The sequence below is a fragment of the Syngnathus floridae genome, chromosome 22 (assembly GCF_059516105.1).
Source record: "Syngnathus floridae isolate MCC-2025c chromosome 22, RoL_Sflo_1.0, whole genome shotgun sequence".
Taxonomy (NCBI): domain Eukaryota; kingdom Metazoa; phylum Chordata; class Actinopteri; order Syngnathiformes; family Syngnathidae; genus Syngnathus; species Syngnathus floridae.
This window is the reverse complement of record NC_142434.1, coordinates 3,776,512-3,796,105: the sequence shown is the minus strand read 5'-3', so window position 1 is coordinate 3,796,105 and position 19,594 is coordinate 3,776,512. Positions and strand designations below refer to the sequence as shown.

General features: G+C 51.9%; 6 protein-coding genes across 12 annotated transcripts in view; 4 read left to right on the top strand and 2 right to left on the bottom strand.

The window, feature by feature from the left end:
• LOC148379270 (NACHT, LRR and PYD domains-containing protein 3-like) overlaps positions 1–19,594 on the top strand; it is a 48,121-nt gene that overhangs the window by 23,432 nt on the left and 5,095 nt on the right. Inside the window, exons 8-9 of the mRNA XM_088366342.1 lie at positions 1,028–4,231; positions 13,522–13,689. Coding sequence (XP_088222468.1) covers positions 1,028–1,040 — 13 coding nt within the window. The 3' untranslated portion in view covers positions 1,041–4,231; positions 13,522–13,689. The remainder of the gene's footprint in view (positions 1–1,027; positions 4,232–13,521; positions 13,690–19,594) is intronic.
• The window catches only part of LOC148379269 (NACHT, LRR and PYD domains-containing protein 12-like), a 34,040-nt gene that overhangs the window by 9,351 nt on the left and 5,095 nt on the right, over positions 1–19,594 (top strand). The window lies entirely within an intron of this gene.
• LOC148379273 (diacylglycerol kinase iota-like) lies at positions 2,671–9,636 on the bottom strand. Of its 2 annotated transcripts, XM_088366374.1 has the most exons (6): positions 5,997–9,636; positions 5,787–5,855; positions 5,495–5,611; positions 5,333–5,423; positions 4,988–5,115; positions 3,357–4,923 (listed from the first exon to the last, which is right to left on the bottom strand). In XM_088366374.1, exons 1-4 carry the CDS (start codon positions 6,198–6,200, stop codon positions 5,361–5,363), a joined length of 453 nt encoding a protein of 150 aa, XP_088222500.1. In that variant the 5' UTR covers positions 6,201–9,636; the 3' UTR covers positions 3,357–4,923; positions 4,988–5,115; positions 5,333–5,360. The 2 variants fall into 2 exon arrangements, with proteins under 2 accessions (XP_088222498.1, XP_088222500.1); XM_088366372.1 differs by having other exon boundaries at positions 2,671–4,923; positions 5,787–9,636.
• On the top strand, positions 4,081–12,575 carry LOC148379272 (NACHT, LRR and PYD domains-containing protein 12-like). Of its 2 annotated transcripts, XM_088366317.1 has the most exons (12): positions 4,081–4,231; positions 6,617–6,708; positions 7,324–7,579; positions 7,741–9,547; positions 9,621–9,791; positions 9,886–10,056; positions 10,147–10,317; positions 10,398–10,568; positions 10,663–10,833; positions 10,918–11,088; positions 11,173–11,343; positions 11,438–11,938. In XM_088366317.1, the coding sequence occupies exons 3-12, from the start codon at positions 7,339–7,341 to the stop codon at positions 11,613–11,615; spliced, it is 3,423 nt and encodes a 1,140-aa protein (XP_088222443.1). In that variant the 5' UTR covers positions 4,081–4,231; positions 6,617–6,708; positions 7,324–7,338; the 3' UTR covers positions 11,616–11,938. The 2 variants fall into 2 exon arrangements, with proteins under 2 accessions (XP_088222443.1, XP_088222444.1); XM_088366318.1 differs by lacking the exons at positions 10,147–10,317; positions 10,398–10,568; positions 10,663–10,833; positions 10,918–11,088; positions 11,173–11,343 and adding an exon at positions 12,302–12,575 and having other exon boundaries at positions 11,438–11,611.
• On the bottom strand, positions 13,995–19,124 carry LOC148379271 (diacylglycerol kinase iota-like). 2 transcript variants are annotated; one of them, XR_015855293.1, is made up of 6 exons: positions 15,781–19,124; positions 15,575–15,643; positions 15,283–15,399; positions 15,130–15,220; positions 14,786–14,913; positions 13,995–14,721 (listed from the first exon to the last, which is right to left on the bottom strand). XR_015855293.1 is itself a non-coding variant. In XM_088366375.1 (5 exons), exons 1-4 carry the CDS (start codon positions 15,982–15,984, stop codon positions 15,158–15,160), a joined length of 453 nt encoding a protein of 150 aa, XP_088222501.1. In that variant the 5' UTR covers positions 15,985–19,124; the 3' UTR covers positions 13,995–14,913; positions 15,130–15,157. The 2 variants fall into 2 exon arrangements, 1 of the variants encoding a protein (XP_088222501.1); XM_088366375.1 differs by having other exon boundaries at positions 13,995–14,913.
• Positions 16,410–19,594, top strand: part of LOC148379268 (NACHT, LRR and PYD domains-containing protein 12-like) — an 8,280-nt gene continuing 5,095 nt past the window's right edge. For 3 of the 4 annotated variants that reach the window (XM_088366311.1, XM_088366312.1, XM_088366310.1), the window contains exons 1-3: positions 17,080–17,335; positions 17,497–19,300; positions 19,374–19,544. In XM_088366311.1, the coding sequence (XP_088222437.1) occupies positions 17,095–17,335; positions 17,497–19,300; positions 19,374–19,544 (2,216 nt within the window). In that variant the 5' untranslated portion in view covers positions 17,080–17,094. Of the gene's footprint in view, positions 16,465–17,079; positions 17,336–17,496; positions 19,301–19,373; positions 19,545–19,594 lie in introns of those variants that run through there. The other variant, XM_088366308.1, reaches the window with a different exon arrangement.

Here is a 19,594-nt window from a genome sequence, read left to right as displayed (position 1 = left end):
CGCTGGCTCACACGACAGTCCTCCCTCCGCCCACCCACGTGTCGAGCGCTTAATTGGAGGCGGCGAACGGCGGGCGCCGCTTGTTTGCGCCACTCCAATCCAGCCCTGGTGTTTTATTAACGAGCCATTATTGACATTGTGCGGTGTGCGTGCTAAAGGCCAGCGGTGATGAGGAGAAAGGAAGCGTCACGGGATTGTTACACCGGCAAAAAAAAAAAAAAATCCCGCTTCTCTTGGATCAACCGAAGCGACAAAAGAACACGAGAGCGCTCCAGCAGCGGCCTTCGAGTGGCGATTTGTGGCTCGAGTGCAGATGATAATGGAGTGGCGCTTTTAACTTCAACGGGAGGTGAGTCACAAAAAAAGAAAGCTAGCCAAAGCGGTGTGGAGGCGACGACATGGTGCCGCACTTGGAGTCTCCAGCGGTTACTCAACGTGGAGCCAGCCTCAAATTGGGAAGAAGTACTTTGAGGTGCCTACCGTCCAGTCCATGCGGGTGCGAAGCTCCTTGCCGGGGCCGTTGGAGGCGGGAGGCGGGGCTAATTGCAGCGGCCCCAGGTGTTGCAGGCCCGACCGTGAGATGGCTTTCCTGCATGGGTGGCCGAGGTCTGAGAAGGAAGAAGAGGAGGAAGAACTCACTCCTGGAAGCCAGCGTTGAATGCAAAGCAGTCTCCAAATAAGACGGCTCCCATATGCAAATGAGCCGCAGCTCACTTTGGCTCACTTGTCACGCGCCGTCCGTATAAGCGCTACATTTGGCTACGAGCGCAATGCTACTTGACACAACCAGAGGCGGTGAGCACGCCTTTCTTTTGCTTTTTGCTTCAAATGTTTTTCTCTAGCCTTCGCGCGCATCCGCGCTTCGCTAATTGGTGATCGGAAGCCGATGGGCCGATCGCTTCCGTCCAGTCGCTGACTTTGCCGAGTCTGCCAGAACAAGCTGACGGGTCCTTCTTGGTTTTTTTTTTTGTTTGTTTGTTTGTTTCTCCCCAAATTGATCCCTTTCTTTTTTTCCCTTCCTCACAAGGTTTATAGGGTGAGTCGAGCCGAGCTGAGCCGACGAGACTCACGTCACGCAGCAAGTCCGCTCAGCCGGAAGGCACAAAGCATCTCGAGCACGGCACGGCGGCGGACGGCTCCACGGCGGACATCAAATGCAGGCTGAGAAGGTTAGGGTTAGGGTTAGTCCGCTGAGGCGACCGGCCGGCTGCTTTATGTTGCCGCTGAACAAAGTCCAAGCATGCCGTCGGCTGTGTAACGTGGCACGGCGTCTGAAAATGTTTTTTTTGTTGTTTATTTCAGCTTGTACACAGACATCATCAAAGTCACACTTTCTTTACAAAGCTTAGAGTTCGTTTCGTACTTGCCGAAAACGGAACGGGTGGAAGCAGTCTTGCTTATCGAGTCCCAAAACTTTCGTCCAAAGATTTTTCGTGTTTTCACAGATATTTATCACACAGCAATTTCATGAGAGTCTTCACAGATATTATGTAACACATTAATTTTAAAATAGTCAACATAAAAATTTCTGGTTATGTATGATGCTAATATTTGTACATGAGTGCATTTACACATTTTGTTTCAAAATAGCCAACATCAAAAATGTATGGTTATGTATGATGCTAATATTTGGAATTTGAATGATTTGTATCGAGTGTAACAAACAGCTATCAATGCTTTCGTCCCAGGGTTGCCGCGGACTCAGCTTACGTAATTTGATATGAGAGAGGCTCTCAGTTTTTTCTTGAAGTCCTTGAAATTTTCGGATAGTTTTAGGTCAGAGTTGAGTTTGTTCCAATTTCTTACACCGACAACCGTCAGCGATTGACCTCCGAGTGTACTGGACACTTGTCGTTGGTCAAAGTTTAATAATCCTCTGAGGTCGTGTTTTGTGTCCCTCAGGGTGAATAGGCTTTGAATATTTGCTGGTAGCATACATCTAGAAGCTTTGTACACATTTAACAGTCCTGCTAAAGTGATTAAGTCTTGGAGCTTCAGTATTCCAGTGTTTATAAAGAGGTTGTTCGTGTGAGAATTGTACGGCTTTTTGCAAATGATCCTCAGTGCTCTTTTCTGTTGTTTGTAAAGTGGTTCTATTGCTGTCTGGTATGCGTGACCCCAGACCTCTGAACAATAATGTAGATGTGGCTCTATGAGTGTCAAATACATTATTCTTAAAGCAGATGTACTAATTTTCTTTTGCAGCCTCCACAGAATGGCCATATTTCTTGATATTTTTTTGCACAAGTTTGTAATTTATTGTTTCCAGTTAAGTAAACAATCAAGTGTTATGCCAAGCATTTGATACTCATTAACTCGTTCGATCTTGGTACCGTTTGACACTAAGTTTAAGTCTTCGCTTGGTTTTCTTTTCCCAAATAGCATATATTTAGTTTTGGATGGATTTAAAGATCATTTATTTGCATTGAACCAAGCCTGTAAAATTGACATTTCTCTGTTTATACAAGCTTCCATGTGTCTTAAATTATGTCCAGTACATAATATACTGGTGTCATCGGCAAACATTACCATTTTGAGGGAACATGCCTTTGCAATGTCATTTATGTATAGCGTGAATAACCTAGGGCCCAAAATTGACCCTTGGGGGACGCCACACGTTATTTTCAATGTAGGTGACCTGTTGGTCTCTACCTGTACAAATTGGGTTCTATTTTTTTAAGTAACTCCTGATCCATTTTAAGGCTGTACCCTTTACCCCATATCTATACAATTTCTCAATCAATATTTCATGATGAATTGTGTCAAAGGCCTTTTTAATATCAAGAAATATTCCAATACTATATAGTTTTCGATCCATCGCCATTTTAGTGGTTTCTACAAAATCTAAAAGTGCGTGTGCAGTCGAATGTTTTTTACGAAAACCATATTGATTTTTTGACAGTGTATTTTTTTGTTCAATGTAATTCTCCAGCCTGCTATTAAATAATTTCTCAATGATTTTAGAACATTGGGGGAGGATAGAGATTGGGCGATAGTTGGTGATCTGGTGTTTGTCTCCTTTTTTAAATATGGGTAGAACTTTGGCAATTTTCATTTTATCAGGAAATATCCCACTGTTGAATGATAGATTGCAGATATGTATAAGTGGAGGCGAAATGGCATGCACTATATATTTTAGCGTCCTCGTGTCTAGTTCATCAACGTCAATTGATTTCTTGCTTGAACAACTCAGTATAGTATCTTCGACTTCCTTCAAAGTTATCCGAGTTATCTGTTGTCGTCAACTTGTCAGCTTGCCGCTGCCGCCGCCGCCGCTCCTGCCTCTGCTCCTGCTGCTGCGCTCATATCCTCGTGCCGGAGGATGAAGATGAAGAGGAGGAGGAGGAGAACAAGGAGAAGGGGGGGGGGGGGGTAGCCGGGGGAGGCAGCTGGGCCTCACGCACGCGCCAGCGAGCGAGCAGGCCGCTTGCTCAGCTCGAAGCATATTTCGAAGGTGAAGCTTTCCACGTCTCGATGCACAGCTCTCGGATATATAACTTAAAATACCGCACAGTTAAATGTAGCTATATCTGTACAAATTGCATCATGACTTTATTAATTTAACGGAATTCTAATGGCCTGCAATAATACACGCTTCACCCGTCTCAACTTCACCAGCAGAGGGCGCCCTGTCATTAGAAATCGCCCAGCTTTCAAAATTAGTATCAACATTTGTAAATAAATGGTGACAACGTGGATCGCCATTAAAGCTAAAACAATAAAAGCGTCGTTTGTTTTAATATTTTAATAATTATAATTATTTTAGAATTAATGCCGGGATTTGACTGCGAGTATGACGATAAAGGACGAACTCTTGAATCTTGAACTTCTTTTCTCTCCGAGTAACCGGATGCTGTAATGCTTTTATTTTTTACTCAAAGAGGAAGCTGCTTTGCTATCTAGTACAGCTTGATGGCAGCTAGCTTGATTGCACCCCTCCCGTCCCCTCAGTCGCTTGTGGAACTGTAGCTGCCTCTCCCGACTCTTTAATCGGCTCACGCCGCCACAAAAACAGCGTTTTTAAGGGGTTCCGTCTGTCGTCCTTTGTCCCCATTGCCCTTTTTAGTTTCTGAGGACATTATTCCATTTCTTTACAAGAACGCCTGGAACCGGAACCGAGCGAGAGCTATGTTTTTCGGTCTACTTTTGTGGGCGGATACAGCGGAGGAGGGCATCCGGGCCTGGCAGCTCCGGAGGGTCCGCTTAAAACCACGGAATTCACCGTTTTCAGGTAAAATTCTTCCAAGAAACACTTTCGGAATTTATCCGTTCTATCTAATTATAGAGTTCATAACCTTTCGGTAAATTCGGCTGCAAAGACGAAAGCAGCAGAGTGGTTTGTGGTTCCTAAAACGTCAACACAAGCGCAAACTGAGATGCCACATTGAGTGCGCTTGTTTTGACGTTTGACAAATGCTTTTCGTTTTGCATGAGATGCATGTCTCTCTCACTCGTCCTGTTTGAGGCCAATTTGCTTTCACGGTCCTTCACCTCTTAATTTGACGTCTAAGCCAGTGTGTGTTCTGACCCACATCCACATGTAGGGCTGATGTTGGTTATTGAGGGTAACACACCCCCAGAGGACAAAGTCATTACCATGACGTCCCACTACCATTGTTAGGTCATGTGGGAGTGCTTGCTAATGCATTAATTTCTTCTCAGAGTTCCATAATAGGTCCAATGCTCGCTTATCTCCGCTCCATTGATTGAAACTACTTTGGCGCTTCAGAATGATAAATTACGGGCTGCTTCACACAAAATTACATGGTAACGACTAAAGTGGAGCTCTTGCCCATTATTTTCTCACAAGCTTCTTAAAGTCCAGTCTTGCTTTCGGCACGCACCTCTGGACTCGTGGAACTCCAGCGTGACGTGAGCGTCGAAGCCCAGGCTGAAGTAGTTGTTGAAGACGTCGAGGGGCAGCTGAGCGAGTCACCGCACGTTAGCGACACGCCGGCGACACGCCCGCCCGCCGCTTCTCCTTTACCTTCTGTCTTGGAGCTGCCGCTCGGCGCCGTCGCTCTGCTCCACCTGCAGGTTCCACCTGTCCAGCTGCACCACCGAGCCGTCCTCCACGTGGCCCGGAACCTTGGACACGGGCTCGTCCGTGTAGCCCTGCCAGAAAAAAAATCAAAATCAAATCAAGCACAGGAAGAAGGCTGCATGGCGGAAACTTCTTGGATTGTGGCCCATGGATTTGGGACAAAACTTTTGGGACACGCACATTTAAGCATGTTTTTTTTGTAGTTGTTGTTGTTGTTGTAAATGTAAAGCGCTCAAAGCAAAAATGGTTTGTTTGCGTTTGGGAGGCGAGTGAAGCTTGGGAACTCACCCCGCCCCAGTTGAGCGTCCTGGCGAGGTCATTTCCTGTTCCTGTTGAAAGACGTGAACTTTTTCCTCCTGGCCGAGTTCTTGAGCAAGCTCTGTGCATAGATGGGGTTAGCGGTTAGCGCTATGCGCCGTTAGCGCTACGCGCTTGGCGCTCGGAGCTTGCCTGCGGTTTCCTGACTCTGATGATCCAGGAGGGAGGCACGATTACGTCGGCGTGGGCGCCCAGCGAGCACGGTTCCTCGATCTGGTGCAGCATGAAGCACGTGACCTTGTTGTGGAACTGCCCGCGCGAGGCGTACGGCACACAAATTAGCACCCGCCAGCAGCTCATTTCAACATTTTCACACAACATCACATCGCCGAGTTAGTTACATGTTTTGTTTCTAGTCTGACGGAATTTAGCTCAGATGGTGGGCAAGCTCGCGCACGAGAATTCCAATTTGAGCCAAACTCACAGCCTGCTTGCACCACGAACAGCTGATGGCGATGATTTCTTTACTGTGGAAGAACTTCTGCTGAAAGCTCTGCGGAAGGAAAGGACAAACAAAAGACGAGGACGGAAAAGGATGTCGCTGGCAGAGACCGTTAGACGGCGTGGCGGGCGGGCGGGCGGGCGGCCATTTTGCCGGCCTGCCTGCCTGGCTGCGTGCGTGGCTGCCACCGACCTTCCCGCACTGCTTGCACTTGCCGTCCTGGCGCCGGCGGTGCACCCAGTGATGCCTCAGCACGTTCTGCCGGCAGAGAGCAGACGGCGCCGCCTTACACCTCCACCTGGATCTTTTAGACACCTGCAGGTGGAGAGTCCATTCGTCGCTGTGCGTGCAGCGATGATCGAATGGAGGTCTGAACTCTCCCTCCTGCAAGGGCATATTTATTAGGAGAAACAGAGTGGGGGTGAGAGTGGACAGGTTTGGTGAACCCCCGGCCTCTGGTCAAATCAGAGCGGGGGGGGGGGTGTTTTACGATGTTGTGGGAAACAGAACAACTTCGATTGCTTCCTCTGCAGCTGGTCAATCAAGCAGAGGATGCAACCACTTTATTTTACTGCGTTGTGAGAGCAAGACAAGATTGGTTAATCATTATAGTCTACATTCCAACATAATCCTACGATAAAGATAACCTGGAAAACCCTATCAACTGCCATCATTGTCGTGGCGGGCTGTGATTTTCAGAGCGCGCCAGCGGAGAATTTGCTTTCTCCCAAAGTGAATTTCCCTGTCTGTCTGTCTGTCTGTCTGTCTGTCTGTCTGTCTGTCTGTCTGTCTGTCTGTCTGTCTGTCTGAAGTGCACGGACTTGTACAGACAGGGCAGGGCGTTGGTCTGACATTGGGAAGGCGGTCACACGGTGAGAGCAGACGAGGCAAAGGAGACCGATAAGTGAGTTTGCTTTCTTTTGTTTGAGCCGTATAGACATATAGTTTTGCTTTTAAAAAGGAGCGACCGTTTGTGGTGTTATTTAGTGAGCCGGCCGGATGGTCGGACGCTTTCTCGCTATATTGTCAGTTGGTTTCTTTGTTTGAAGTTTGGGGGAGAGGGGGTCAGCTACTTCTTTAACGTCCTGTACTTTTGCGCTATATTCTGACTGTTTGCTGTATGCACACTTGCTCCATTCTTGCTCCTCTTATTTATTATGTTGTTTGTTTGTTTATTTATTATTTATTCATCGCTCTTATTTAGTCATTGTTTGTGCCTTCTTGTTTTTACTTTTTGTGTTGTTTACTTGTATGTATATCATGTACTATGTCTTGTCACCGCGGGATAGTGGGAAACGTATTTTCGATCTCTTTGTATGTCTTGGCATGTGAAGAAATTGACAATAAAGCGGACTTTGAACGTAACGACCAGGAAGCCAAGCCAGTAGCAAAGTCCGTGTCGAGCAGCCTCGAGAACCAGGAAGCAAGTCCTCATATGGGTGGAAATCGGGCCACCTTCTGCGCTTTGGGTGTGGAATGGTGTTGCGCGAGAATATCAAGGTTCGCCTTTTGCTTTCAGTTTCACGGGGGAAAGATGGCTCAGGATACCGAGAGCAAGGAGCTGCTGTTTGAAACGCTGGAAGACCTGCAGGAGGAGGAATTCAAGAAGTTCAAGTTTTATACGCATCTGGCTCAGAGCAAAAAAGAAAACGCCGACCGGATTCACATCGCCGAAGAGCTGGTGAACAGGCACGGCAAGAACGCTGTGGCGGAGACCATCAAGATTCTGGAGAAGATCAACAACTATGAACTGGCCCAGAGGCTGCAAATCAAAGGTAAGGTGAGCGTGGGGCTTTCCACAAAGCAGCTCTCCGATGCTGCCCTACCCCGCTTGCCTCCTTCACTTGCCTCCTTGAGCGGAAGTGGCGGCATGGGTGCAGCACGCTTGCAGCCAAGCCTAAAGACGCATTTGATCTCCTTCTGCTCGCTCCCTCAGATGTCACCTGTGCGCCCTCAGATAGCACCTCCTTACCCGTCCAGATAGGCGAATTCAAGCGGGAGCTGCAAGAGAACCTGCGGGCCATGTACTGCAAGGCTCCCGAGGGCAACACAGAGCCCAGCCGGCAGGAGGCTCTGGACAGCGTCTACACCAAGCTCCAAATTAGCCGCGGCGTCGCCGGTCTTCCCGACAAGCAGCACGAGGTCCTTCAGATGGAGACGTGCGGCGGCGAAGACGAGGAGGAGGAGTCCATCGAGCCGTGCGACATCTTCAAAAGCGAGACGCCCCTTCGCACCATGGTCACCGTGGGCTTCGCGGGCATCGGGAAGACCTTCCTGGTGCGCAAGTTTGTCCTGGACTGGGCCAACGGGGGAACCAACACAGACGTGGACTTCATCTTTCCCTTCGCCTTCCGCGAGTTGAACTTGCAGGAGGAGAAAATTTCGCTGGCAGAGCTCATCCAGCACTTCATCTGCCACAGCAAGGCGGCCGTCGAGATGCTGAAGGACATCTTGGTCAGGCTGCAAGATTTGGGCAAGCGCACCTACCAAAGCAGCAGCGTCAAGATTTTGTTTGTACTGGACGGCTTGGACGAGTGCCGCCTCAAACTGGACCTGAGCGACGAGCGCAAGGAGCGCCTGGATGTGACCCGAGCGTACCCCGTGGAGGTCCTCCTGGCGCATCTCATCAAGGGGAACCTGCTTCCCTGCGCCCGGCTTTGGATCACCACGCGGCCCCAGGCGGCCCGCGACATCCCGCCGCGCCTGGTGGACGGCAGAACCGAGGTGAAAGGCTTCAGCCGCTCCCAGCGGCTGGACTACTTCAGGAAGAGGTTCTCCAACGAGGACGTCATCAAGCACATCCAAAAGTCCCGCAGCATTTTCATCATGTGCCACATGCCCATCTTCTGCTGGCTCACCACCACCGTTCTCGGAGATTATCGGAAGCACGGAGAGAAGCTGCCCGAAACCCTGACCGAGATGTACACAGAGTTCCTACTCTATCACCTGGACAAGTCCGAGGAGCGAGGCAGCCAGAAGAGCACGGAGTACGTCAAAGCGCTGGCCGAGCTGGCTTTTCGGCATCTCATGAAAAAGCAACAGATCTTCTACGAGAGCGACTTGCGGGAAAGCGGCTTGGATGACCTGCAGGTCGCAAAACACTCGGGAGTCTTCACCGAGGTCTTCGAAGAGGTACCCCCGCTCAAGAAATACCAACGCGGCAAGATGTTTCAGTTCATCCACTTGAGCATCCAGGAATATCTGGCCGCTCTCCACGTGATGATGAGCCTGTTCCAGGACAACAAGAACGTGCTGGGAGAGCTCCCCATGCGTTGCGAGCAGACGTCGCTCGTTCGGGTCCACGAGGCGGCCATCCGCAAAGCCTCTGAAAGTGACGGAAACCTGGACTTGTTCCTCCGCTTCTTGGTGGGCCTTTCCTTGCAGTGCAACCAGGAGCTCATGGGCGAGCTGCTGAAGGCTCCCAAGAACTTCAGCCACAGCAACGCAGAAACAGTCCGCTTGATCAAGCAACAGATAGATAAGAATTCTCCTGAGGAGAACATCAACTTGTTCTACTGCCTGAAAGAGCTGAAGGACGAGTCCCTGCTGGACCAGATCCAAAAGTACCTAAAAGAATGGTGGCGCTACAGGGACGACTTAATTCCGGCCATGTGGTCGGCCCTGGTCTTCTTCTTGCGGGCTTCCGACGACGCCTTGCGCTGGTTCAACCTCCAGAGTTACGCTCCGTCCGACAAGGGGCTCCTGATGCTGCTGCCGGTGGTCAAGGCTTCTCGAGAAGCAGTGTAGGTGCCGTCGAGCCAGCACGCTGAACCGGCCGCGCACATGTCAGCAGCCCAAACCCTCTTGTCTTCTCAGGCTCGACGACTGCAACCTGAGCGAGAAAAGCGGCGAGGCGCTGGCCTCCGTTCTAAGCTCGTCCCACACCCTGAGGAAGCTGGATCTCAGCGACAACACCTTGGGTGACGACGGGCTGGAGGCGCTCGCCGCCGGACTGGCAAAGCCGCAGTGCACCTTGCAAGTCCTCAAGTAAGGCTCTCCTCCACCCTCGTCAAGCGAGCGGCAGAAGGCCAGCCGGCCCAAGAACCTTGGGCCTGTGTCAGCCGCCCTCTTGTCTTCTCAGGCTCCATCGCTGCGGCATGAGCAAGAAAAGCTGCGAGGCGCTGGCCTCCGTTCTAAGCTCGTCCCGCACCCTGAGGGAGCTGGATCTCAGCAGCAACGACTTGGGTGACGACGGGCTGGAGGCGCTTGCCGCCGGACTGGCAAAGCCGCAGTGCACCTTGCAAGTTCTTACGTAAGGCTCTCCTCCACCCCCGTCGAGCGGCAGAAGGCCAGCCGGCCCAAGAACCTTGGGCTTGTGTCAGCTGCCCTCTTGTCTTCTCAGGCTTCTTGGCTGCAAACTGAGCAAGAAAAGCTGCGAGGCGCTGGCCTCCGTTCTAAGCTCGTCCTGCAGCCTGAGGAAGCTGGATCTCAGCGACAACGACTTGGGTGACGACAGGCTGGAGGCGCTCGCCGCCGGACTGGCAAAGCCGCAGTGCACCTTGCAAGTTCTCACGTAAGGCTCTCCTCGAGCGGCAGAAGGCCAGCCGGCCCAAGAACCTTGGGCTTGTGTCAGCTGCCCTCTTGTCTTCTCAGGCTTCTTGGCTGCAAGCTGAGCAAGAAAAGCTGCGATGCGCTGGCCTCCGTTCTAAGCTCGTCCCGCACCCTGAGGGAGCTGGAACTCAGCCGGAACAACTTGGGTGACGACGGGCTGGAGGCGCTCGCCGCCGGACTGGCAAAGCCGCAGTGCACCTTGCAAGTCCTCAAGTAAGGCTCTCCTCCACCCTCGTCAAGCGAGCGGCAGAAGGCCAGCCGGCCCAAGAACCTTGGGCCTGTGTCAGCCGCCCTCTTGTCTTCTCAGGCTCAGCCACGGCAAGCTGAGCAAGAAAAGCTGCGATGCGCTGGCCTCCGTTCTAAGCTCGTCCCGCACCCTGATGGAGCTGGATCTCAGCTGGAACAACTTGGGTGACGACGGGCTGGAGGCGCTCGCCGCCGGACTGGCAAAGCCGCAGTGCACCTTGCAAGTTCTCACGTAAGGCTCTCCTCGAGCGGCAGAAGGCCAGCCGGCCCAAGAACCTTGGGCTTGTGTCAGCCGGCCGCCCTCTTGTCTTCTCAGGCTCATGAGCTGCGGACTGAGCAAGAAAAGCTGCGAGGCGCTGGCCTCCGCTCTAAGCTCGTCCCGCACCCTGAGGGAGCTGGATCTCACCTTGAACGACTTGGGTGACGACGGGCTGGAGGCGCTCGCCGCCGGACTGGCAAAGCCGCAGTGCACCTTGCAAGTTCTCACGTAAGGCTCTCCTCGAGCGGCAGAAGGCCAGCCGGCCCAAGAACCTTGGGCTTGTGTCAGCCGGCCGCCCTCTTGTCTTCTCAGGCTCTTTGACTGCGAGCTGAGCGAGAAAAGCGGCGAGGCGCTGGCCTCCGTTCTAAGCTCGTCCCGCACCCTGAGGGAGCTGGATCTCAGCTTGAACGACTTGGGTGACGACGGGCTGGAGGCGCTCGCCGCCGGACTGGCAAAGCCGCAGTGCACCTTGCAAGTCCTCAAGTAAGGCTCTCCTCCACCCCCGTCAAGCGAGCGGCAGAAGGCCAGCCGGCCCAAGAACTTTGGGCTTGTGTCAGCCGCCCTCTTGTCTTCTCAGGCTTCATCGCTGCAAACTGAGCAATAAAAGCTGCGAGGTGCTGGCCGAGGCTCTCCGGTCCAACCCCTCCCACCTCCAAAAGCTGAACCTGCGGGGCAATGACATCAAAGAGGAAGGAAGGAGGGTCTTGGCAGAGGTCCAAAAGGATCCTCGCTGCAGTCTGAGGATCAAGTGGTAGGTTCCAAACATCTTCCAGGGCGCTCACTCGTCTGAATGGACCGGCCACACTTGTGCGTTGAAGAAAATGGGTTCTAAAGCACCTAAGCATACAATTACTAAACAACGTCAGGATGATGGGATCGCTGGCTCACACGACAGTCCTCCCTCCGCCCACCCACGTGTCGAGCGCTTAATTGGAGGCGGCGAACGGCGGGCGCCGCTTGTTCGCGCCACTCCAATCCAGCCCTGATATTTTATTAACGATTTTTAGTGTGACGAGATTGTAGAAAGCAATCTGTATTGCACTCCTCGCGAGAAAAATCAACACTCTGCTTCACTTGTTTTTGTCTGCTGAGCCTTTTCTTTTATTCAGATATTCAGTTTACACTTTGAACCTAACACACGAATCCCGGGATAAAAATAGTAATGCGTGGGTGACAATGGGAGAAATGCAAGGATGTATGCTGACTTGACAAAAAGAAAAATGCGCCACCAAAGAAGAAAGAAGCAGAAGCCCAAAGTAGACACTTTGGAGCTTCCGTCTTTTTGCGGCTTGCTGTGTTTTTTTTTTTTCCTTTTTCTTTTTGTGTGTCACCGCGGCGCATCCCGTCCGTCGTCAGGTTGCGCTCAGGAAGTCAGACTCTTTCCTTCCCGACCTTCCTCTGCTTCTATTTATAAGCTGTTCCCTCTCTGGGAAATTTCAAGTGTGCCGCGACGGCTGCGGGGAAGCGTCCATGGTTGGCGTCGGGCAGCCGGCTCCGCCTCCACGGCTCCTCCTCGGCCGCCGACACCCGCTCCCCCCTGCCGCCGCTCGGCCTGTCGGTGCCCGGCGGCCCCCCGGCCTCCTCGTCTCCCCCGCACTCCTGGAAGCGAACGGCAACGGCGGCCACGGCCACCAGCGTCACCACCGCCGCTGCTGCTGCTGCTCCTGCTGCTGCGCTCACATCCTCGTGCCGGAGGATGAAGATGAAGAGGAGGAGGAGGAGGAGGAGGAGGGGTGGCCGGGGGAGGCAGCTGGGCCTCACGCACGCGCGCGCGAGCAAGCGAGCAGGCTGCCTGCTCAGCTCGAAGCATATTTCGAAGGTGAAGCTTTCCACGTCTCGATGCACAGCTCTCGGATATATCAGATGAAGTTAGCCGCGGTAAAGATCCAAAAAATTAAAGAGGATACAACCACGGCGGGGGTCCGATCGAGATGCCCGATCATCAATTTCAGCCTTTCGGCAGCCCGCGACATAGTTTAGGAGGTTGGTAGGCGCTCTTGTCGGGTCACTTCACTAGTAATATGGATGTAGGTCAAAGAGCAGAACAACAACACACGTATCCTTTTGTTGTTGTTGGGTGTATATTCTTTATATTTCAATAACTTAAAATACCGCACGGTTAAATGTAGCTATATCTGTATAAATTTCATCATGACTTTAACTTTAATTTAACGGAATCCTAATGGCCTGCAATAATACACGCTTCACCCGTCTCAACTTGACCAGCAGAGGGCGCGCTGTCACTAGAAATCGCCCAGCTTTCAATATTAGTATCAACATTTGTTCATAAAAGGTGACCACGTGGATCGCCATTAAAACTAAAACAATAAAAGCGTCGTTTGTTTTAATATTTTAATATTTATAATTATTTTAGAATAAATGCCGGGATTTGACTGCGAGTATGACGATAAAGGACGAACTCTTGAACTTCTTTTCTCTCCCAGTAACCGGATGCTGTAATGCTTTTATTTTTTTACTCAAACAGGAAGCTGCTTTGCTATCTGGTACAGCTTGATGGCAGCTAGCTTGATTGCACCCCTCCCGTCCCCTCAGTCGCTTGTGGAACTGTAGCTGCCTCTCCCGACTCTTTAATCGGCTCACGCCGCCACAAAAACAGCGTTTTAAGGGGTTGTCGTCCTTTGTCCCCATTGCCCTTTTTAGTTTCTGAGGACATTATTCCATTTCTTTACAAGAACGCCTGGAACCGGAACCGAGCGAGAGCTGTGTTTTTCGTTCTACTTTTGTGGGCGGATACAGCGGAGGAGGGCATCCGGGCTGCCTGGCAGCTCCGGAGGGTCCGCTTAAAACCACGGAATTCACCGTTTTCAGGTAAAATTCTTCCAAGAAACACTTTCGGAATTTATCCGTTCTATCTAATTATAGAGTTCATAACCTTTCGGTAAATTCGGCTGCAAAGACGAAAGCAGCAGAGTGGTTTGTGGTTCCTTAAACGTCAACACAAGCGCAAACTGAGATGCCACATTGAGTGCGCTTGTTTTGACATTTGACAAATGCTTTTCGTTTTGCCTCCAGAACTCGCTGTGTGCTGTGCAAATATTTAACTTTGTTGACATAAAGTGTGTATTATGGATGCCTTCAGGTTCTGCGTCTGTCACAAAATGTAAAAACGTAGGTGTGGTATTAATAATAATAAAAAACATTATTTATAAGGCACGCAAGGTCGCCGTACAAACATAAAATAGCATAACACAAATTTGAGTCGTATTTCCAATCCTTAAGCTTTGTTACTGCACGTGAATTATAAAGCAATGTTGCAACCTCTATCTTTTTTTTTTTTTTTGTGCATACCTATGATGTTCTTGTGTGTTACGTGAGGTGCACCTGCTCTCATTTAATTTTCGAATCTGACAGATGCATGTCTCTCTCACTCGTCCTGTTTGAGGCCAATTTGCTTTCACGGTCCTTCACCTCTTAATTTGACGTCTAAGCCAGTGTGTGTTCTGACCCACATCCACATGTAGGGCTGATGTTGGTTATTGAGGGTAACACACCCCCAGAGGACAAAGTCATTACCATGACGTCCCACTACCATTGTTAGGTCATGTGGGAGTGCTTGCTAATGCATTAATTTCTTCTCAGAGTTCCATAATAGGTCCAATGGTCGCTTATCTCCGCTCCATTGATTGAAACTACTTTGGCGCTTCAGAATGATAAATTACGGGCTGCTTCACACAAAATTACATGGTAACGACTAAAGTGGAGCTCTTGCCCATTATTTTCTCACAAGCTTCTTAAAGTCCAGTCTTGCTTTCGGCACGCACCTCTGGACTCGTGGAACTCCAGCGTGACGTGAGCGTCGAAGCCCAGGCTGAAGTAGTTGTTGAAGACGTCGAGGGGCAGCTGAGCGAGTCACCGCACGTTAGCGACACGCCGGCGACACGCCCGCCCGCCGCTTCTCCTTTACCTTCTGTCTTGGAGCTGCCGCTCGGCGCCGTCGCTCTGCTCCACCTGCAGGTTCCACCTGTCCAGCTGCACCACCGAGCCGTCCTCCACGTGGCCCAGAACCTTGGACACGGGCTCGTCCGTGTAGCCCTGCCAGAAAAAAAATCAAAATCAAATCAAGCACAGGAAGAAGGCTGCATGGCGGAAACTTCTTGGATTGTGGCCCATGGATTTGGGACAAAACTTTTGGGACACGCACGTTTAAGCATGTTTTTTTGTAGTTGTTGTTGTTGTTGTAAATGTAAAGCGCTCAAAGCAAAAATGGTTTGTTTGCGTTTGGGAGGCGAGTGAAGCTTGGGAACTCACCCCGCCCCAGTTGAGCGTCCTGGCGAGGTCATTTCCTGTTCCTGTTGAAAGACGTGCGCTTTTTCCTCCTGGCCGAGTTCTTGAGCAAGCTCTGCATAGATGGGGTTAGCGGTTAGCGCTACGCGCCGTTAGCGCTCGGCGCTCAGAGCTTGCCTGCGGTTTCCTGACTCTGATGATCCAGGAAGGAGGCACGATGACGTCGGCGTGGGCGCCCAGCGAGCACGGTTCCTCGATCTGGTGCAGCATGAAGCACGTGACCTTGTTGTGGAACTGCCCGCGCGAGGCGTACGGCACACAAATTAGCACCCGCCAGCAGCTCATTTCAACATTTTCACACAACATCACATCGCCGAGTTAGTTACATGTTTTGTTTCTAGTCTGACGGAATTTAGCTCAGATGGTGGGCAAGCTCGCGCACGAGAATTCCAATTTGAGCCAAACTCACAGCCTGCTTGCACCACGAACAGCTGATGGCGATGATTTCTTTACTGTGGAAGAACTTCTGCTGAAAGCTCTGCGGAAGGAAAGGACAAACAAAAGACGAGGACGGAAAAGGATGTCGCTGGCAGAGACCGTTAGACGGCGTGGCGGGCGGGCGGGCGGCCATTTTGCCGGCCTGCCTGCCTGGCTGCGTGCGTGGCTGCCACCGACCTTCCCGCACTGCTTGCACTTGCCGTCCTGGCGCCGGCGGTGCACCCAGTGATGCCTCAGCACGTTCTGCCGGCAGAGAGCAGACGGCGCCGCCTTACACCTCCACCTGGATCTTTTAGACACCTGCAGGTGGAGAGTCCATTCGTCGCTGTGCGTGCAGCGATGATCGAATGGAGGTCTGAACTCTCCCTCCTGCAAGGGCATATTTATTAGGAGAAACAGAGTGGGGGTGAGAGTGGACAGGTTTGGTGAACCCCCGGCCTCTGGTCAAATCAGAGCGGGGGGGGGGGTGTTTTACGATGTTGTGGGAAACAGAACAACTTCGATTGCTTCCTCTGCAGCTGGTCAATCAAGCAGAGGATGCAACCACTTTATTTTACTGCGTTGTGAGAGCAAGACAAGATTGGTTAATCATTATAGTCTACATTCCAACATAATCCTACGATAAAGATAACCTGGAAAACCCTATCAACTGCCATCATTGTCGTGGCGGGCTGTGATTTTCAGAGCGCGCCAGCGGAGAATTTGCTTTCTCCCAAAGTGAATTTCCCTGTCTGTCTGTCTGTCTGTCTGTCTGTCTGTCTGTCTGAAGTGCACGGACTTGTACAGACAGGGCAGGGCGTTGGTCTGACATTGGGAAGGCGGTCACACGGTGAGAGCAGACGAGGCAAAGGAGACCGATAAGTGAGTTTGCTTTCTTTTGTTTGAGCCGTATAGACATATAGTTTTGCTTTTAAAAAGGAGCGACCGTTTGTGGTGTTATTTAGTGAGCCGGCCGGATGGTCGGACGCTTTCTCGCTATATTGTCAGTTGGTTTCTTTGTTTGAAGTTTGGGGGAGAGGGGGTCAGCTACTTCTTTAACGTCCTGTACTTTTGCGCTATATTCTGACTGTTTGCTGTATGCACACTTGCTCCATTCTTGCTCCTCTTATTTATTATGTTGTTTGTTTGTTTATTTATTATTTATTCATCGCTCTTATTTAGTCATTGTTTGTGCCTTCTTGTTTTTACTTTTTGTGTTGTTTACTTGTATGTATATCATGTACTATGTCTTGTCACCGCGGGATAGTGGGAAACGTATTTTCGATCTCTTTGTATGTCTTGGCATGTGAAGAAATTGACAATAAAGCGGACTTTGAACGTAACGACCAGGAAGCCAAGCCAGTAGCAAAGTCCGTGTCGAGCAGCCTCGAGAACCAGGAAGCAAGTCCTCATATGGGTGGAAATCGGGCCACCTTCTGCGCTTTGGGTGTGGAATGGTGTTGCGCGAGAATATCAAGGTTCGCCTTTTGCTTTCAGTTTCACGGGGGAAAGATGGCTCAGGATACCGAGAGCAAGGAGCTGCTGTTTGAAACGCTGGAAGACCTGCAGGAGGAGGAATTCAAGAAGTTCAAGTTTTATACGCATCTGGCTCAGAGCAAAAAAGAAAACGCCGACCGGATTCACATCGCCGAAGAGCTGGTGAACAGGCACGGCAAGAACGCTGTGGCGGAGACCATCAAGATTCTGGAGAAGATCAACAACTATGAACTGGCCCAGAGGCTGCAAATCAAAGGTAAGGTGAGCGTGGGGCTTTCCACAAAGCAGCTCTCCGATGCTGCCCTACCCCGCTTGCCTCCTTCACTTGCCTCCTTGAGCGGAAGTGGCGGCATGGGTGCAGCACGCTTGCAGCCAAGCCTAAAGACGCATTTGATCTCCTTCTGCTCGCTCCCTCAGATGTCACCTGTGCGCCCTCAGATAGCACCTCCTTACCCGTCCAGATAGGCGAATTCAAGCGGGAGCTGCAAGAGAACCTGCGGGCCATGTACTGCAAGGCTCCCGAGGGCAACACAGAGCCCAGCCGGCAGGAGGCTCTGGACAGCGTCTACACCAAGCTCCAAATTAGCCGCGGCGTCGCCGGTCTTCCCGACAAGCAGCACGAGGTCCTTCAGATGGAGACGTGCGGCGGCGAAGACGAGGAGGAGGAGTCCATCGAGCCGTGCGACATCTTCAAAAGCGAGACGCCCCTTCGCACCATGGTCACCGTGGGCTTCGCGGGCATCGGGAAGACCTTCCTGGTGCGCAAGTTTGTCCTGGACTGGGCCAACGGGGGAACCAACACAGACGTGGACTTCATCTTTCCCTTCGCCTTCCGCGAGTTGAACTTGCAGGAGGAGAAAATTTCGCTGGCAGAGCTCATCCAGCACTTCATCTGCCACAGCAAGGCGGCCGTCGAGATGCTGAAGGACATCTTGGTCAGGCTGCAAGATTTGGGCAAGCGCACCTACCAAAGCAGCAGCGTCAAGATTTTGTTTGTACTGGACGGCTTGGACGAGTGCCGCCTCAAACTGGACCTGAGCGACGAGCGCAAGGAGCGCCTGGATGTGACCCGAGCGTACCCCGTGGAGGTCCTCCTGGCGCATCTCATCAAGGGGAACCTGCTTCCCTGCGCCCGGCTTTGGATCACCACGCGGCCCCAGGCGGCCCGCGACATCCCGCCGCGCCTGGTGGACGGCAGAACCGAGGTGAAAGGCTTCAGCCGCTCCCAGCGGCTGGACTACTTCAGGAAGAGGTTCTCCAACGAGGTCATCAAGCACATCCAAAAGTCCCGCAGCATTTTCATCATGTGCCACATGCCCATCTTCTGCTGGCTCACCACCACCGTTCTCGGAGATTATCGGAAGCACGGAGAGAAGCTGCCCGAAACCCTGACCGAGATGTACACAGAGTTCCTACTCTATCACCTGGACAAGTCCGAGGAGCGAGGCAGCCAGAAGAGCACGGAGTACGTCAAAGCGCTGGCCGAGCTGGCTTTTCGGCATCTCATGAAAAAGCAACAGATCTTCTACGAGAGCGACTTGCGGGAAAGCGGCTTGGATGACCTGCAGGTCGCAAAACACTCGGGAGTCTTCACCGAGGTCTTCGAAGAGGTACCCCCGCTCAAGAAATACCAACGCGGCAAGATGTTTCAGTTCATCCACTTGAGCATCCAGGAATATCTGGCCGCTCTCCACGTGATGATGAGCCTGTTCCAGGACAACAAGAACGTGCTGGGAGAGCTCCCCATGCGTTGCGAGCAGACGTCGCTCGTTCGGGTCCACGAGGCGGCCATCCGCAAAGCCTCTGAAAGTGACGGAAACCTGGACTTGTTCCTCCGCTTCTTGGTGGGCCTTTCCTTGCAGTGCAACCAGGAGCTCATGGGCGAGCTGCTGAAGGCTCCCAAGAACTTCAGCCACAGCAACGCAGAAACAGTCCGCTTGATCAAGCAACAGATAGATAAGAATTCTCCTGAGGAGAACATCAACTTGTTCTACTGCCTGAAAGAGCTGAAGGACGAGTCCCTGCTGGACCAGATCCAAAAGTACCTAAAAGAATGGTGGCGCTACAGGGACGACTTAATTCCGGCCATGTGGTCGGCCCTGGTCTTCTTCTTGCGGGCTTCCGACGACGCCTTGCGCTGGTTCAACCTCCAGAGTTACGCTCCGTCCGACAAGGGGCTCCTGATGCTGCTGCCGGTGGTCAAGGCTTCTCGAGAAGCAGTGTAGGTGCCGTCGAGCCAGCACGCTGAACCGGCCGCGCACATGTCAGCAGCCCAAACCCTCTTGTCTTCTCAGGCTCGAGAGCTGCAACCTGAGCGAGAAAAGCGGCGAGGCGCTGGCCTCCGTTCTAAGCTCGTCCCGCACCCTGAGGGAGCTGAATCTCAGCCAGAACGACTTGGGTGACGACGGGCTGGAGGCGCTCGCCGCCGGACTGGCAAAGCCGCAGTGCACCTTGCAAGTCCTCAAGTAAGGCTCTCCTCCACCCTCGTCAAGCGAGCGGCAGAAGGCCAGCCGGC